The following is a 17,953-nucleotide window of genomic DNA, read 5'->3' as shown; positions in this document are numbered from 1 at the left end:
TTTTTGGACTTCTGGCCTCCAACACTGTGAGAGAATAAATATATGTTGTTTAAAGCTCCCAAGTGTGTGATAATTTGTTACAGCATCCCTAAGAAAGTATAATAATATAATATGTGTGGTTGAGTTCCAATAAAACTTTATTTACAAGAACAAGATTTGGCCCATTGGCCATAGTTCGCCAACTCTTGGTTTAGACCAACAAGAAAACTGAATGGGTGAACAAGCTAAAAGCAGGTTAATGGATACTTACTTACTTAGGCCCTCCTAAAGCCCAGAGATGCATAAATAGGTGGGGCCATGGATTTTGAAAGTGCTTGAAGGCTAATTTTTAAGACAGAGATGAAGAAATGGGGGCTTATTGGTCTTTATCTGAGATCCTGACTAAGGTCTATGATCAATTTGAGGTGAGAAGAAAATACACACTCAAGCTTGGCTTCCTTCCGGAAGAGTATACTGATTTAGCTTTCTGGGATGATTCTGGAGACATGGAAGGGTGTAGGCTGGGAACTGGAATCTATTCTGTGGCCTCGTCTCTCACAGAGTAGGAGGAGAGAATGGAGTAGAGATGAACTGGCCTAATCGGACTTTACTCTTTCTATTTTTGGGGTCTTAGGAGATCTTTTGGGAGTTTCTGAGGAGAAGGGAATATGTTCAGCCACTAGAGGATGGTTGGCCAGGGTCTACCAGTTTCTTTTTGGAGTGGAGTATGCTGTCTCCCTTGGCCCCACCCCCACCCCACCCCTCTCTCCTAGAATGGGGAGAGGTATTTGGAACACGTACCCTCACCCTCATTCTTGCTGTAGAACTGGGAGAAATTACTGAAAGGTTGAAGTTCCATTTCTTTTTCCCCCACAGTAATAACACTTTTTTTGTAACTAAGTTTTTGCCTCTCGAAGTTCTATTAAACATTATATTGTGGGTCACTATAAATTGGACAGAATGGAGACCCTTATTACTGTAATCATTTTTAGAATGGTAGGTTTGGTTTTCTTCATTCTCCTCTACAATCTTTATAGTCCATGGGGAAAAGGATTTATTTTCAAGATAAACTTTAAGATTTGAAAATAAAAAGGCAAAAACTGGTTTTCCAATGTGAAAGGATTGTGTCAAATGGCTGAACTGCTCTTCGGAATTTCAAAGGTCAATGTTAAATGGCTCTAAATCTCCTAGCTCAATGAAAACATGTGGTCATAAAAATGTTTACCACCAAGCCCAGTGTACACATATCACCTCCTTTTTGTTCCTTCCCTTTCTCTATTTATTTGAAAACATTTGGGTCTCTCAGGGATTTTCTTTGCCGCATGTTCTGTCTTCCTCTCTTTCCTGTGTTTCTATCATTTTCAGTCTCAATTTTTTCCACCACCATTTTTTCTACAGCCAATTATTGTTTTATTTAATTTTTTCCCAATATACACATATAACAAAACTGCCAATTATTAGTAGAAGTACCGAGCATCAGTACTGTGTATTAGGTGATATACATAGTTTGCTACCCTCACCTTGCAAACTAGGTTTTTAATCCTAGTCTTATAAACTAGGAAACCCAAGCTTAGAGAAACTAAAAAAACCAGACACCTCAAGATAGGGCTGGCTTAAATCTCAGATTTGTCTGACTCAAAAGTCAAAATTGCCTTCTTACATGCTTTGTCCATCTCTCTTCCTTGCTCTTGTATCTGGCCATCATAATAAATTGCATGTAAGTCCGTGTGCATGTATGTATATGTACATACTACAAAATATCTATGGAATAAAGATTTATGTTTTCTGCTCAGTTTAAAAGTGAGAAGATTTTCCTTCCCTTTTTTTTCTTCCCCCAATTTTCTCTCAGAAAAGTGACAATGAAATTGGTGTTTAAGAGTTCCCCTTTCTTTTAAAAGAAACCCTAATTATGGAACCTCTGATTATATTTGCTTCATGGGTCAGTGACTTTGCCTGAAATGGTGGTGTCTGTCCTTCAGCCACATTTAGTAAGCATCTACTGTAGATGGAGGAAAACGCTTAAATAAGTGAAGAAAAAATGTCCTAAAACAAATGAAAACAACCCACTGTCAAAGGAACAGTCAACTTAACATTTGCAGCCTTCCTTGTCCTCACTTTGGGGGTATTCTGTGCTGCCAAGTGGCTGAATTGAATTATTTGATGTCTTTTGCCATCTCGATGCTCCTATTATAGATCTAAGATGGCTGCCGGGGTAGAATAATTCTCTTCTTGAAGCTCCAAGTCCAAGCACTAGGCAGTTCTCACGTGCTCCTGTTGGTAAAGCTCCCAGAATCCTGGGATATGTCTGACTGAAAGGGAGGAGGCCCGCAGGCGCCTGGGCCTAGGCCACCTGAAGGAGAGACCAGTCCTAGAGCAGGGGCTCGCAACCCCTATCCGGGCACTCCATTATTACTTCTCTGCCTCCTGACCTCTGTAAGAACGAGGCAATAAAAACTCAGCCATAAAGACTTTCACAACAATAAAATCACTGCCTTTGAAGCAAGCCCCCGGACATTTCCAAGTGATGTGTCAAATGTAGTGAGAAATCCACATTTTCATTTTAAATAATTAGGCCACATCAGAAGTATGGGAAGGCTTTTGGTGTTAAATTTGGGCATTCGAGGGTTTTTTGTGAGTATAATTTTACCTTTTCCAGAAACATCCTTATTGCTATTGTCAGGTGGGGCGTATGTATGGCGGGGAGTCAGTGCTTCATGAGTTTGGGAAGAGAATACCTGTGTCCTGGGTTGCTGTGTTTTTCTTGTTGGCCATGTTAAATATGGACCTTCTGGAATCTACGAGTAGCCTGTAGTATCCAGCTGTCAAGCAGGCCAGGTTCATGGCATCTGAGGACTCCATCAGGAGCGTGATGGGCTACACAAAAGAGAACGTTTTGGTTAAAGCCATCCATTCTCAACAGCCTCCTGGAGTGTCAACGGCTGCATATATGCTTATGAAATGCAAACAAAGGAAGTTATTGAGCAAACATTTTATCAGAGAAACACAAATGGGGAGGGAAAAGTCAGGGATAGCACAAAATGCCTTCCTAAAAAACATTCAGGATACACCAGTTAAAAAGCCTAGACATTTTAGATCTCTTCAAAGTCACATCGAAATGAAAAAAAAAAATGGCATTGGTTTTGTTCCCAGATAGTTAACATTTGAAAAAGTGGTAAGTTATCAGTTACTTCAGTTACTAGAAGTGAATTCACAATCTGAATATTACAAGAAGATGAAGTTTTGGGTTTGTGGTGAAAATTAGTATTTAAGGAAGGTAAAAATCAAGTGGAAATTACTGCTAAGACTGAAGGAAAAGTGTCAAAGAAATTCAGAAAAGGGATACTTAAAGAAACTAAGTTCACAGGAGGGTAAAACAGAGATGGGAGTTGAGAAAAGGCCTTGCTAAAACTTTCTGGAAACGATTGGACATGGATCTTGGGCGTGTAGGGAAGAAAGTGGTGAATGAAGCCACTTTTCTCATTGTGTTAGGAAGGGTGTGTTAAAAAAAGCAGACAATGGCTGGGCGCCGTGGCGCAGGCCTGTAATCCTAGCACTCTGGGAGGCGGAGGCGGGTAGATTGAGCTCAGAAGTTCGAGACCAGCCTGAGCTAGAGCAAGACCCTGTCTCTACTAAAAATAGAAAGAAATTAATTGGCCAACTAAAAATATATAGAAAAATAGCTGGGCATGGTGGCGCATGCCTGTAGTCACAGCTACTCAGGAGGCTGATGCAGGAGGATTGCTTGAGCCCAGGAGTTTGAGGTTGCTGTGAGCTAGGCTGATGCCACGGCACTCTAGCCTGGGCAATAGAGTGAGAGCCTGCCTCAAAAAAAAGAAAATAAATAAAAATAAAAGCAGATACCAAGAGAGGCAGGCACAGAGACAGCAAGATGACAGGCCTCTTGCTTTCACTTTCAGATGTAGGACACTGGCCAGGTAGAATGTTCCTGGCTAGTGGAATATAACTTCCCACCCAAAGCCCCCTTACTACTTGTTGAACTGCCTTTCCTTCTGCTTCAGTCGAGGTCTCCCCTCAGCCTCTAAGCCACCCCACCATTATCGTACACAGGCAGGACACCAGCAGCTGGGGTTCGCCACTCATTTCTGTTTGGGACAGATTATCTCTGTCATCAGGTCTAGAATGACCATATCCAGTTCACCCTTTCTTCTGCCCTTTTCCCACAGTGAGGCTATTTCTCTCAGCGTCTTTGGTCATGGACCAGGCCAGGCATTCCAAGTCGATTCCCACACTTCCAGCTTGCTGTGAAGTCAAATGGAGCCCTCTGGACCAGCCCATGAATTTCCATGGGCCACAGCCACCGTGTCTGAGCCCCACGGTCTCTCCTTCTGTTCCTGCTGCAGAGCTCACTGATGTGCTCTGATCTGCTCTGTAGAAACCCTTCCCCACATTCTCATTTACTTTGTTTTTTTTCCTTTTTGAGACAGCGTCTCACTCTGTTGCCCAGGCTAGAGTGAGTGCCGTGGCGTCAGCCTAGCTCACAGCAACCACAAACTCCTGGGCTCAAGCGATCCTCCTGCCTCAGCCTCCCGAGTAGCTGGGACTACAGGCATGTGCCACCATTCCTGGCTAATTTTTTTTTTTCCTATTTTTGGTAGAGACGGGGTTTGGCTCTTGCTCAGAGCTGGTCTCGAACTCCTGACCTCAAGTGATCCTCCTGCCTCAGCCTCCCAGAGTGCTAGGATTACAGATGTGGAGCCACCTCACCCACTTTACTTACTCTTAATTCATCCCTCCGATACCACCCTGGGGGCAGTTGGGGGTAGGGCTGGGTCTTCTCTGAATGTTTTCAGGGCACCCCTCCTGGCTGAGGCTGTCTCCTTTGTGTAGTCACTGTCTCCCTTTGGGTCTGGTGCCTTTTCTCCATAGAAATATGAGATATATTAATATAACCAAAATCCACTGACTCATCTTTACTGGGAAAAGAAGATGGGGACAGGAGACCTGGATTGTGTCCTGTCAACTTCTGCTTTGGGAGTAGAGTTTAACCCTTTGTGGGTAATCTCAGATTGTTGTTTTAAATGGAAAGGCCATGACATTTATGGAGACCACATGTTCAATTAGTACCAATTGCTATAGCATGAGAAGACAGATTAACTAAAATACTTAGCTTTTCCAAAAGAATAAACATATATGGACCCAACCTAAACAAAGGGAATGAGAATTCTAAAGAAAATTGGGAAAAATCTCCCTTTCTCTATGAGTCATATATTCTAGAAAGTTAGTTCAGAAATCTGAGGAAGGAAATCTCTCTTTTTCTCTGTGATTAACATATTCTAAAGTCAGAGGGACCTAGAAATCATGCAGCTCGCTTTCTCACATATAGATAAAACCATTGAGCCCAGAGAAGTATAGCTACTTGTTCCCAAATCACACAGCTATTTAATGAGGACTGGAGTCCTTGGGCCTGAGTTGTGTGGATTTTTTTCTGTACCACGTGGCATCTGTTATGCTCTGCACACATTAAACTTTTGCCTGCTTTGTAGACAGCAGCAGTGTTATCAGAAATTCAGTGTTCAAATCAAGGCCTTGTGTTAACATCTGAAAGACTCACCTTCACATCCAGGACGTGGAGCTCCACCCTCACCAAGTTTTCCTCCTCAGGGAACATTTCGATTCTGTTGACATGGCTGAAGTCGGCTAAAAGTGCCACCAGATTGGTTTTGGTGTTTATGACGTGGCTTATGCCATATCGGGGCCCAACCAAGAGAGTCACTTCTGAGCGCTTTTCTGCCTGCTGAGAAAGAGATATTGACAATATTTTTAAAAACCCCGGCACCTCTGAAGCACTACGCAAAGTTGAACCTAGGATCTTGTTTCTATAAAATCACATTTACTTTAGAAAGTGTTTCTGGGTCATATTAGATATATGACTACATCGAGGCTCTGATAAATTATGAATAATGTAGAAAGTAAATGTTGTCATAGCACAGTATACTCATAATCATAAGAGGCTTTTAGGAATGAGGTTTGTGTTTTCTTTTCTTTTTTCAGTGTGAAAGTAACTTCTGGCTCAGTGATTTAAAAGAAGGCCATGGTTAGAATCCTTTGATTCTCTTGGTTCTTCACATTCCTTTTTCTAGGGCATTCTGCAGTGGCATTATCTAGTTTAACATGGCTTCTGATATTTTCAGGTGAAGTTGGTTAGCAATGAAGGCCAGAGGAGATTCACATCTGATTTGCTTTTGTCAACAGAGCAAACTCATTCAAGACAGCCTATATAGGGACATTTTGCAAGCCTCCCTGCCTTCCAAGAAAAAGCAAGATAATAATAATAATAATTTAAAATTACCACTAATGTTGCCTTGAACACACGGCCTCCATACAATCGCAGGTCACTGAGGAACTTGAGATAATGAACCTTGGCTTGCAGTGCAGAGAGCTGAGGAGAAAAAAGAAACCTCACGTATTAACGTCATCAGGTGTGACTCCATGTCAGCTGGAGAGCAGCTGAAACTAAGGGCAAAATAGAAGGATGATTTTATTGCTGAAGAGACGGGGTGTGACAAAGACTTTTCATTAGGAATGAAAGTAAATTGCTACATATTTGGTGTCTTACATTGGATCTTAGCCAAAAGGCCAAGAAGCCACATATTTGGTTTCCTGATGACGGACTTCAACATGACATCAAGATTCAAATCTTATTTATTTTGGGGGTAACGTATGGGGGATTTGTTAGTCCGGAGATGCTGGGCCAGGGCACTCAACGTGTGAGAACAAGACCATAAAAGTTTCCGTTGAAACATCTGGTCCTTGGGAGATTTCTAGAGGTGAGTGGTGCTTTCTACTTGCAATTAGGGGACGAAGGCAGGTTGTCTATAAATTCTCCCACAGCACCGGAGACTCACCTGAGAGCTTGTGGGAGCTGGTTTGAATACGCACCTGCGATCTAGGTAAAGCCTTTTAAACAGGCTCTCATACATTCCCTCTCAAGTTTCTTCCGGTCTGCAAGTTTTCAGGGAAAATGAACTTGCTGAGCTCCAATCATTGTGGAAATGTTTGAACTTGCTATGTAAGCCCCTGTTTTATTAATTCAACTCAGAGAATCTGTTGAGTTTCATGAATGATTTACAAATGAAATTTTATCCAGATAAAATTGATCTTTATAAAGACTTAAAATTATAGATTGCCATATCACTAAAAAACGTATTTGATTTAAAAAAAGTCCATGTTTGGCCGGGCGCGGTGGCTCACGCCTGTAATCCTAGCACTCTGGGAGGCCGAGGCGGGCGGATTGCTCAAGGTCAGGAGTTCAAAACCAGCCTGAGCGAGACCCCGTCTCTACCATAAAAATAGAAAAATTAATTGGCCAACTAATATATATAATATAAAAATCAGCTGGGCATGGTGGCTCGTGCCTGTAGTCCCAGCTACTCGGGAGGCTGGGGCAAGAGGATCGCTTGAGCCCAGGAGTTTGAGGTTGCTGTGAGCTAGGCTGACACCACGGCACTCACTCTAGCCTAGGCAAGAAAGCGAGATTCTGTCTCAAAAAAAAAAAAAAAAAAAAAAAAAGTCCATGTTTCATACTGAATATGTCAGGAATGTTTATTAAGGGTGAAGTTTTCCAACAAGGTGTAGATCATCATTAAGTAGCAATGACTGTAAAATTCTCTTTTCAATTGCAGATGACTTGCCAACTCTTTTATTAAGTATACCTAAAGGTACTGCCCTCTATGTGATTGTTATTTAGCTCCATTTGTCCATCCTACGTGGTTGGAAAAGCCAAAGCACTCTGCAAATTGTTTTGAAAGCAAACAACTCAGTCTTGGCTAGAAAAACCAACCTTTATACAAGGCAGTTATAGACAGATCAAAAGATTGCATAGCAGTTATCCAAATTATTACAAGACCAGTTGGCCAGGCTTGGAAAAAAATCACATTAAGCCAATTAATAGAAATTAGCTTCAGGCGAATCAGAATTGAAATTTTTAAAAATTTTGATCCATGCTGTCCTGGTATATTTCTGTAAGCTGAATGCTCACTGCAACCGGAAGTGCCCTCCCCATGAAACTGGCAAGTAAATCAAAGGTGGCTGATAGTGTGTTGAACCTGATTATACTTTACAAAAAAAAAGTCATGAGGTGAGGAGGGTATAGAAATAAGTGTGCTTTAGCCAGTAAAAATGACTTAAAATCAGATACTAAGGCAAAAGTATTATCCACATAAACAGTGATTTGTATTAGAGTACACAAGTTTCTCTAGCCAATATCAATTAGAAAATGTTCTTGGGTTGCCAGACTGCTTCCAATTTTATAGGTCCAATATTTTAAGGCTCCTTCTCTTTCTGGTTCCTAGACTCTTCTGCTTTTTATTACCTATAAACCATACCTCTCTTTTCTGACCAGTAGTACATTTTTCAATGTCCTTTGTGTTTTTCCTTCTTAATGAAAACAAAAAGAAAAGCAAAAGATTTTAACACTAATGATGGTGAATGACAGAAATAACGTTATCTTCCCTCCAAAAGTAGGATTTAATCCAACGATTGTTAATAGGCGTGACTTTGTTCCCAAGAGCGTATTTGGCAATGTCTAGAGACATTTTTATTTGTCACAATTAGAGGTGGGCGCTACTGGCATCTGGTGGGATGCCAGTAACACCCTACCAGGGATGGCACTAAACATCCTACAGTGCACAGGATAATCCTGTCCACCCCCCAACAAAGAACAATCTGTTCCCAAATGTCAACAGTGCCACAATGGAGAAACTCTGGTTTAATTAATGTGGCATTTGACCTGGTGGGCCCCTTGCTGGCTGCTGTGCATTTAAGCTGGTATGAGGGGTAAGCAAGAGCAGGATGGAAATGTAGACTTATCTCGAAATTCTATCCCCCATTCACAAGGTCTCAGCAGTTATGCAAGGTTCTCCTGCATGGGCACATAAACACATACCTCCCCCTAACAATAAGGAGTCTATAACTTGTGAGAAATAAATAGGTTTCCATATGAATACTTATTTTTCACTAGTCTTAGAAACATGTTAATAGTTTTAAAAAAGTTATACAGTGTTACTGCTTCTGAAAATATGGTACAATGTATTTTATTCACGAGCTAATTTTAAACATTTTTTAAAATGCATGCAAGCCTTTCTCTTTATAATTTTCTATTAAGATGCAAATGTGATACCTTTTTACCCGGTGGTACCAAGTTTTGATTTGCTTTGACAAGGTGTGAAAGTGCTTTCTTTATGTTCTTCTCTTTCATGCTTTGCAGTACAGCAGAGGGTAGAAAAGTCTCTAATCCCCATTCTTTTCTGCAATAAGGAACATATCTTTAATTTCACATTCTTGTGATTAGTTATCTAAGGCAAAATGGCGCTCTGATGTTTATTGGAACAAATGAACTCTTGGTAAGGCAGGGAATGGAGACAAGCCCCCAATTAGGGAAGTAACTTTTAATTTACACCCAGGAAACATGCTATTTGATCATTAATACATGTGTTTGCATTGAAAAAGAAACATATTCCTCACTCTCTAGAGAGAATGCTAAGAGGCATTTGGGGCCAGTGGAAGCTGAAGAGGCACTGTCCAATCCATTTCTGAGTCTCTTAAAATTCACTCACATATCTGAGTTTGTAATTTCCAACACCAATTTCTTACCAACTCTTTGTTTATTCCCATTCTCCTGTCTCCCTGTCTGCCAACACTCCATCTTTCTCTCTTCTCATAGAAGGATGGATGCAACTCCTTCATGCCCCCAAACCCTTCTCCTCTGTTCTTCTCCCTCCTAATGCCTCTCTCTCTAGGCACTCACAGTCCCCTTTTGCCCCAGCCAGTTCATGTCTGTCTAACTCCTTCCATCAACATTTCTTGCTTGGGGTTTGGGGGAGGTGCTGCTGGTGTGGAATCAGGGTGGGGTTCATCACTCTTAGGTGTGTCTGGTATTGATGGGGAGATGCAGACATCACCCATGGGTGTGCATATATAAGAAAACAACAACAGCAAATAGGACTAGGTTAATATATTTTTGCCAAGAGCCCATTTCCTCAGCAATGACTATAACCCTATTCTAAGAAGCTTCCATATTTTGAATTCTAGAAAATCTACCCTAGAATAGAAATCCTATCCTAGAAACCTGTCGCTTGTTATGTGCCCAACCAGCATCTTCTAAATTATGTAAAGACCTTCAAGAAGAATCTGATTATTTCTCCTGCTGCAGGTCTTCTCCAAAAAAGGGTAGGAAGACAACCTCCCCTGACTTGACTGTTCATGTTCTTATTTTTAAGAACCAGTTAAGATGGTATTTTTCATGATCACTGTGTTTTCTTCTTCTTCCTCAACTCGTACTTATTGTCTTTACCCATCATTTGGTACTCCTTATGGGCTACCTTGTAATTCTAGTTGTATCATTCTTTTAAATAATTGCTTTTCATACCTTTATACCTGTCTTTATAATCAGAACACAAGTTCCTCCATGATCACGGTTATAACTTATACATATTAGTATTTTCTACTGTCCTAATGTGAATACTGTATAAAATGCTCAATGAATATTTTTTTGGGAGAAGGAATTTATTAATGAAAACATTATTGTAGACTCTACAAAATTCTTAGTTGAGCTAATTATCTCAGAGAGGTTTTTAACTGTACAATGTTCAGCCTGGTAAAATGTGGGGACAGACAGTAGGAAAAGAAATGCATTTTAATTGCCTGAAAATCATCTCAAGTTGTGCAGGCCACCTTTTCAAATGGCAGCCAGTTTCACCTGTCCCCAAGAGCTTCAGAAAGGGGGAGGGTGTGAATGTGTCCAGCTGAGCACAAGATCTCTTTGTGAGCTTAGTCTCTCTCAGGTTACAGCCACTGCATGTGTGTGGCAAGAGAAAAAGGGAGAAACCATCTGGGAGAAGGAGTGGCCCAAGACTCAAAGGTCTGAGGTTCTCAAACCGTGAACGAGGATTTGTCTCTAAGCATTGACAAGTGAACTGAGAGTTGCCGGAAGAGTGGCATTGAAGTCAGCAAGTTGGAACTCCAATGTTCCGCAACCTAGGCTCATGAATCTGTTGAGAAAAGCCATTTTGCCCCCTGGTGGATCAACCTGGCATTGCGGAATTTAGAAAGCCTTTATAGGCAGCCCATAGGAAGCATCTTTGGAAAGTGGGATTTTAATTAGTTTGTACATGGGACGGGATCCAAGGCATTACATGTGCTTCCAAACACAGGTACCTCAACCCGTCACTATAGCACAATGAGGAGTCCTGCCGCCTAGGTTTGAATTTTGTGTCCCCAGTTAATAGTTGTGTCACTTGGGCACGTTATTTAATCATTCTGTGCCTTAGTTTGTTTGTCTACAAAATGAAACCCTAATCCTACTAATCTCATAGGGATGTTGTGAGAATTAAGTTAATGCATGAAAAGCACTGAGACCAAAGCTGGGCTGGGAACCAGACCCTTATTTTAACCACAGTGCTCTGAAGATGGATTATGTAAGAAATGGGTCGCTTCTACCAGAAATGAACATGATCTTCATACATTTTGCCTTTGGTTAATCAACACCCTGCCACAAACAAGATCAAATTTGGAAGCAGAGACAAAAGATCAAAAATACCCCCGGGCGTTAAGTAGGCACCATCTCGGTCTCCGAAATGGCTCTGAGAGCCAACACTTACTCGATGTATTTGAGGGAGATTTTCTGCGTTTGCTTGGTGGTGACGGTGGCGATGTACATTTGTAAGGCGGCCAGCCGCAGGGCTATGTCATATTTTAGCTCCGGCCCAAATCGCTCCTGAACGACGTCGTTACAACTCTGCAGAGAGACCAGCAGGGGGCGCAGCTTGTCAAAGAATGAGAGGAACAGGTGCCACGCATTTCCCCGGAGTGCTGCAACCTTCACTTCACAGGCAAGGAGGCTAAATGTGGAAACGTTTCCACCGCGCTGCTTGGAACCGAGTCAGTATTTAATCGCACGCACAAACACAGAGACCACACAAAACATTTAACATTCATCGACGAGCTGCTATTTAAATATTTAGCTTTTTGTAAAAATAATTAGGAATTTAGGTATGAAATTTCCAAACACAGGTGCCGCAGTCTAACACACAAAGTATTGATAGCATAATGTGGCTTCTGGAGTTATGCTGTCAGGGTTGGAGTCCTGGGTTCAAAACTTGTTCCTCCACTTCACAGGGGACATGACCTTGGGAGAGTTCCTTAATTGTGCCTCAGTTTCCTTTTCTGCAAAGCAAGGACAATATTGCTCCCTATTGACAGGGGCGTGGGGAGTGTTACATGAGTGTACAATGTAAAGCCCTTAGCACTCTACCTGATAAGATGGGACACCCTCACGTGTTAACTACTGTCATCATCCAGCATCACTCTTCTCATCCTTGTCACCATCCAGAGCAGCTTCAGGGAGGCAGCATTAGCAAGGTGCTTAAGCGCAGCAGCTCTGGACTCACACCTGCTGCTTTGGTGTCCTGGCTTTGGCAATGGTCCCCTGTGTACGTAACTTTATTTATTTATTTGAGACAGAGTCTCACTTTGTTGCCCAGGCTAGAGTGAGTGCCATGGTGTCAGCCTAGCTCACAGCAACCTCCAACTCCTGGGCTCAAGCAATCCTGCTGCCTCAGCCTCCTGAGTAGCTGGGACTACAGGCATGCGCCACCATGCCCGGCTATTTTTTCTATGTATATTAGTTGGCCAATTAATTTCTTTCTATTTATGGTAGAGATAGGGTCTCGCTCTTGCTCAGGTTGGTTTCAAACTCCTGACCTCGAGCAATCCACCTGCCTTGGCCTCCCAGAGAGCTAGGATTACAGGCATGAGCCACTGCGCCTGGCCTGTACATAACTTTAGACTATTTACTTCAACTCTTGCAGCTTTGGTTTACTGATCTGTGCAATGGGGATTCATGTTAATTACCTCATTGGAGTGGCTCAAGGATCCGATGAGATGCACAGTGAGCATTTTGTCACAGTGCATTGGTACACTGGGTAAAGGGTAGGTAGTAAACTCCTCGCTTCATTTCCATGGCAAATGCTTTGTTGTTTCTATTGCATGACTTTGTGGGAGTCATTCCACCTCTCTCGGCCTTAGTTTGTTCATCTATAGAATGGGGACATGTACCATACAGGATTTGCTGTGAGGATCAAATTAAAGAGTGGCTGAGAGTGTTATCAAGTGTAAAGTCCTGCACAAGCCCAGAGATTGGTTTTAGAGTAGCGTCCTCACTCACTGGTCAGGAGAGCCGCTGGGAAGCACAGCATCGCTCAGGCATATTCAACATGTGTGTTTACTTATTTTTGTTATGGGAAGCTGGATTCTTGGGCTAGAGAATATGATATTTAGCCCCTTTGTTACTTCTTTTCTTTATTCTTTGCCTTGTCCCAAGAAGATTTCAAATGAAAAACTATATCGGGATTTGTTTGCCTCCTTTCCAAGAGAAGCACATTTATATTGCTTCCTATATCGAATATTCTAACATGGGAACGTGTACCTCTGGGCAGCTTCTGCATACAGTATTTATACATGCTGGACTGGTGCTGTGCCATGTACACTCTGTGTTCACATCTCAGCCCATTGCTTCACTGCCAAGAGTAAAGTCACATTCTCTCCTGTGTCCATCCCTAATACAATCTTCCACTTTAGCTTCTCCTTAAAATCTTAAACCTATCTACATTGCACTGCACCCCTTACTGGAAGTGGGTCTTTCAGGAGACAGGAGTTAGGGTGCTCTGAGTTAGGGCAGCCTCTGAGAGCAATTCCAGGCTGCCATTTTGTTTAGCCAGTCTTGGGTTTGCCAGTTATTTCTGCAGGAAATTAAATTATATTTTATGCTAAAAAATGTTTTTGACATATTTTGAGATGGTTGTCACAGAGCCAGTAAAAAGTAGTCCTGTAAAGCTGTCTTTTATGGGGAAAAGTTGTATCTGCAGAAAAACCTATATTGATGAAGTCAGGTCTCTTTTTGGTCAGATCTAAGAAAGATTAATTAACAATCTGACACCTTTAAAGGTCTAAACAAAACATTTACTATCTATTCTTCTTAAGGGCTACTACACAGCAGGTTTCATCTACATAACGAGACCACCTTTGCCAGACATGAGTCCCCTATCCTTCTTCCTGTAACCTGTCTTGCCACTAAAACTTGATTTACCAGTACCTCTTTTTAGCCAAGCTCTGAGCTCACATTCTTTCTGTAACCTCAAGACAGCATATAAGCTTCTACACCCCATTGAGGGGTGGGTCTTCATTCTGAAGGCTGGCATGTACACGTTAATAATACATTTTATATGCCTTTTCCCCAATTAGTCTGCCTTTTGTGAGTTGATTTTTCAATGAACTCTCTAAGGGCAAAAGGGAAGCTTTTGCCTCTGCCCCTACATTTCTATGTGCTCTGGTTGTCCATATGGGCTCCAAAGGATAGAGTCCCATGAGAGGTGGGGATGAGGAAGCCATTGGTACAGTGTGAGGTACAGGCACTTGAAGAATCAGTTTTCTGATAAATCATTTTGATAAATCACTTTCTTCAATGACTGCTATTGCATGATGGATTGAAGTAGGATTTGAGCATAGAATTTAGAGGCAAAAGCTCCAGATTTGATACTAGGCTCTGTCAACTACTAATAAAATGACCTTGGACATGGCATTTCATCTCTCTGGAATCTCAGTTTTCTTCTCTTAAAAAATGGGTTAACTCGCAACAACAACTAACTTGAGAGTTAACAACTAACTTGCAAGGTTGCCATGATACCTGTAAGTATGATTCATAAAAAGGAATGCACTTTATAAAGATGAGCCATCCCTATTACGTCTCCTAGGAGTTGTGGCTGAGACTGTTTTTCCCATCCTTGCTTTACCCTGTATTTAACCAAACTTCTGGGTGAATTTTTTGACAAGGTGATTAGTCACTTAATTACGTTATATAATTAGTTTAGACTGATCCTGGAGAATGAGTTATATATATGTATATTTGGTATTAATCATGCTTTTATTACTCTCAACTACATTACTTCAAATACAGTTAAACAAGCAAATGGCAATCACTGTTTTGCTAAATATAGGCCCCAACAGGCTCCACTTTAGGCCTACAAAAAAGTTCATTTACAATGAACATATTAGATATTCAAAAGGAAACCAATACTAGTAAAATATCTGAAAACAATTTGGAGCCTCTTGGGTCTTATTCTGTTTACTAATTGGTGTAACAATCTTTTTCTTTTTTTTTTTTTTTTTTTTTTTTTTTTGGAGACAGAGTCTCGCTTGTTGCCCAGGCTAGAGTGAGTGCCGTGGCGTCAGCCTAGCTCACAGCAACCTCAAACTCCTGGGCTCAAGCAATCCTGCTGCCTCAGCCTCCCGAGTAGCTGGGACTACAGGCATGCGCCACCATGCCCGGCTAATTTATATATATATTAGTTGGCCAATTAATTTCTTTCTATTTATAGTAGAGACGGGGTCTTGCTCTTGCTTACGCTGGTTTCGAACTCCTGACCTTGAGCAATCCGCCCGCCTCAGCCTCCCAAAGTGCTAGGATTACAGGCGTGAGCCACCGCGCCCGGCAACAATCTTTTTCTTAACAGTGCACAGGTAAATGTCCGAATAGCCTATTATAATTATAAATTACAACAGTCTGGATTATTAGAGTTTACTGTTAATATAGATGTTAAAATCTGTAAAATACCTCATGGCCCATTAGGGACGAGGAGATTAATGGATATTATCACAATTGAAACCTCTGTTTTCATCATCATGGTTCATCTGGTCATTGGCTAGTGTCCTCGTTAGAAGCCCACTAAGTTAAATTGATTTTGTCTTTGTAAGGTGATACATATTGTTTTTTGTTGTCTAGGCTAATTTTAGTGCATTTTTTTCAGTATCTTAAGATCAACATGGGCACACAGGTACCATTTGCAGATCTGTTGGCTTATAGTAGATGGATACTTTATTTTAGACATACAGCTCCGCGCATTCTGTGATACAACACATTTCAAAGTAGAGGGTCTGAGGCAAAGATATCTTCATTTCTGATTTCAGTGGAGGATATATAAGATGACAGTAGCTTTATTTTGGTATCTATTGCCTACTATACATGGCTTTCCATTCCCCACTCCGGCTACTCCTTGAAGAGATGGCTAATGCACCACCCATGTAATACCCAAGGCAGGAAAGCAGAAACATGATCAGTGCTTTTCTGCTAGTCCCTGGGCAAGATTTCCAGACAAGTTTTCCTGTTCTGAGGACAATCTCACAGGTATAAAAGGTGTGTCTTGTGAATAAGAAAGAGCTCCCTAAACTGCATTAGATTTGAGCAAACTCACCTAAAACAGCACTGTGTTTAGCAGTACTCCTTTTCTACTTAACGGGTCTTCCCTCCCCAAGACAAATGCAACCATGTTGTTCTTTTATAGATGCAATGGACTTGTGGTGTTTATGTAGAAGCAGAGTAAAATAGTTTTAAAACACCATCCCGTTAGCGGGATGAGTATATATTATATTTATAGAGAACCACTAGCAAATGCATATCACTGTTCACAGCCATGGGCTGACCAGCACCTATAACTATTTATTTGCAACTAACACTGGTTGCACATGGGCTGAGCTATAGCAGCAAAGCTCTGGGTTGGTTGACAGCAGGAATTCGGGGAAGATGCAGTAACAGACTAGCTGAGAATCAGGCTCTTTGTTTAATGCAGTCACATCAGGGTTACCTGGCCTGTTGGGGACCAGGAAATATTGTTGACAGGTGAGGGGCCTAGGTGACCAAATTTTAACATTAAAAACCCAAAACATGATAGTTTCACTGTTTGGGGTGGGAAACATTATTAAGCACTCTCTACAATTCTTTAATTGATAAACAAGGTATAACGAACAGGAATTGACTTTTTAATGACTGACATAAGGTAGGATTATCTGCATGAACATTAAGCATTTTACTGAGCTGTAAACACCATAGTCTCTTCCAAAGACCACTCAGGGGAGGAAGGTTTAACTGGCCTCTCCTTGAGTGCCCCCATCTGCTAGAATGTTCTAGTATGTTCTGCCTCTTTCCTCTCTGATTTAATTTCTGATCTCCAGGGCTTATTGCCACTTTAATTTATGTCACCATTCCTAACCTCTGACATCTATCTTGTCTACATCCTTCTTCCATCTTCTACCTACATTTTTTTCCCACCTAAATTTTAAAGATTACAAAAGCTTTGAAATATACAAGAAAGTACTGAAAACAGTAAAATAAATACCAGTGTTATCAACTACCCAGAGTTAACAAATGTTCCTTTTATTATCTTTTTCCTACTTTTTGGCTTTTTATATTTTATATATGGAGCCAGCAATCTTTGGCTTATACAGCCATTCCCAGCCAAAGAGAGCATGCCTTCTTTTCCCTTCACTTTTGTTTCTTTTTCTTTTTTCCTTTTTGTAGGGGGAGAGAGGTTACATTTAGGTTTACAACCTCTTTGAGTAGTTCTACTACTAGATGCCTAAGCATTAGGTAAGTCAGTTCTTACTATTTAATGTGATTATATTGGAAGTGAGATTATATTTTATATAATTGTTTATATAAAAATATATAGATTATATTTAATATAATCTATAATTAATTAATCTATAAATAATATTATATTTAATCTATATAACCTATATATAGATTATATGTTAAGTGAGAGTAATAGGAAGCAGTTATAGAAAAATATAGGAACATCTAAATATCAAATTGGATAAATCCCTTTTAGGAAAAATTGCTCCAAATCCTCATTCCTCCAAGTTTTGTTTGTTTGGGAATTATATTCCAGAATCAGATATGAGCTATAGATAGTCTAGAAAAGATACTAGTCTCTTAAAGTTTTATCATCTTGTAATTAATAATTCTATTATATGAATATCACAACTTTTCAGAACAATTCAAGCACCAAATAAATTAATGAATAATAAGTAAATAAAGGAGAAGGGAAAATGCTTTCTTTATAGTATCATGCCGATTAATAAATGAAGAATAATGAATTAAATTAGAAAAAATAATCATTTTCAA

General features: G+C 40.7%; 2 protein-coding genes across 5 annotated transcripts in view; both read right to left on the bottom strand.

Moving 5' to 3' along the window:
* Positions 1 to 17,953, bottom strand: part of LOC105882445 (glia maturation factor beta) — a 902,793-nt gene that overhangs the window by 33,301 nt on the left and 851,539 nt on the right. The gene's annotated exons all lie outside the window — the stretch shown is intronic.
* The window catches only part of FRMPD4 (FERM and PDZ domain containing 4), a 539,531-nt gene that overhangs the window by 8,794 nt on the left and 512,784 nt on the right, over positions 1 to 17,953 (bottom strand). For all 4 annotated transcript variants that reach the window (XM_012784824.3, XM_075999302.1, XM_012784823.2 and 1 more), the window contains 5 exons: positions 11,598 to 11,734; positions 9,119 to 9,245; positions 6,290 to 6,379; positions 5,552 to 5,734; positions 2,715 to 2,853 (listed from right to left, as the gene is read on the bottom strand). In XM_012784824.3, the coding sequence (XP_012640278.1) occupies positions 2,715 to 2,853; positions 5,552 to 5,734; positions 6,290 to 6,379; positions 9,119 to 9,245; positions 11,598 to 11,734 (676 nt within the window). The remainder of the gene's footprint in view (positions 1 to 2,714; positions 2,854 to 5,551; positions 5,735 to 6,289; positions 6,380 to 9,118; positions 9,246 to 11,597; positions 11,735 to 17,953) is intronic.

This window comes from Microcebus murinus, chromosome X (genome assembly GCF_040939455.1).
Source record: "Microcebus murinus isolate Inina chromosome X, M.murinus_Inina_mat1.0, whole genome shotgun sequence".
Classification (NCBI taxonomy): Eukaryota; Metazoa; Chordata; class Mammalia; order Primates; family Cheirogaleidae; genus Microcebus; species Microcebus murinus.
Note: the sequence above shows the minus strand (reverse complement) of the source record. Positions and strands in the feature narration are given on the sequence as shown.